Genomic DNA, 992 nt, shown 5'->3' with positions numbered 1-992 from the left:
TCTTTTCGTGGGTTGGGGTAGCGGTATGTGTCTTTTCGGGGATTGGGGACAGTGGTTTGTGTGTTTTTGTGGGTGTGGGACAGTGGTATGTATGTCTGTGGTGGGTGTGGGACAGTGCTTAAGTCGGCGGTGATCTTGGAAATGTGTGAACAACATGTTCAGGCTCACTACTAGTCTGTCATTCAGTTGAGGTGGTGGATTACTACAAAGTTGCTGGCAGAGAGGTGCTCATGGCAAGTTGTGTGAGGTTTTAGTTCAGAGGGATACCTCCTGGTCTGATTTTTGTAGCAAGATTTGACGGTGTTGTAGCAGTAAGTCACTCTACTGTGGCACACCAAAGACACAAGTGTGATTCCCATATGTTGTGTCGCTCTCAGCCCTGGGTGGCCTATGATTCCCATATGTTGTGTCGCTCTCAGCCCTGGGTGGCCTATGATTCCCATATGGTGTATCCCTCATGCTGAAACATTGAGTTTGATTCCGTATGTGGGGAAGTTGTTTTATGGAGTAACTCGGTCTGTTCTCTGGGCTGGTATGTCCCTCTCAGCTTGAGATGGTAGCAGCCACCTCCTAAATAAACTTATTTGTGTTAATTGGAGCATAAAACATTGACAATGATCGTTTACTTTTGTTCCAGTCCTTGGATGACTTTGATTTTCTCAAAGTGCTGGGGAAGGGGACGTTTGGTAAAGTGATCATGTGTAAAGAAAAGGCCACTAACCAGCTGTATGCCATCAAGATTCTCAAGAAAGCCGTCATCATTGCCAAGGTAAGGACACATTCTTTACACCGGATTATTGATTTACTCATTTCTGTCAAACATTTGTGGTAATTAATGATTATGTAGGGGCCTGATTCTGTCTGTCTGTTAGTCTGTCTCTGTCAGGGTCTCCCTGTCTGTCTCTTTCTCTCTCTCTCTCTCTCTCTCTCTCTCTCTCTCTCTCTCTCTCTCTCTCTCTCTCTCTCTCTCTCTCTCTCCCTCTCTCTCGTAT

General features: G+C 45.7%; 1 protein-coding gene across 1 annotated transcript in view; it reads left to right on the top strand.

The window, feature by feature from the left end:
• LOC101852770 (RAC-gamma serine/threonine-protein kinase) overlaps positions 1-992 on the top strand; it is a gene marked incomplete in the record, with an annotated part of 23,367 nt that overhangs the window by 10,419 nt on the left and 11,956 nt on the right. The window contains 1 exon segment of the mRNA XM_035970173.1: positions 638-769. Coding sequence (XP_035826066.1) covers positions 638-769 — 132 coding nt within the window.

The sequence above is a fragment of the Aplysia californica genome, unplaced genomic scaffold, assembly GCF_000002075.1.
Source record: "Aplysia californica isolate F4 #8 unplaced genomic scaffold, AplCal3.0 scaffold00229, whole genome shotgun sequence".
NCBI classification, from domain to species: Eukaryota; Metazoa; Mollusca; class Gastropoda; order Aplysiida; family Aplysiidae; genus Aplysia; species Aplysia californica.
Note: the sequence above shows the minus strand (reverse complement) of the source record. Positions and strands in the feature narration are given on the sequence as shown.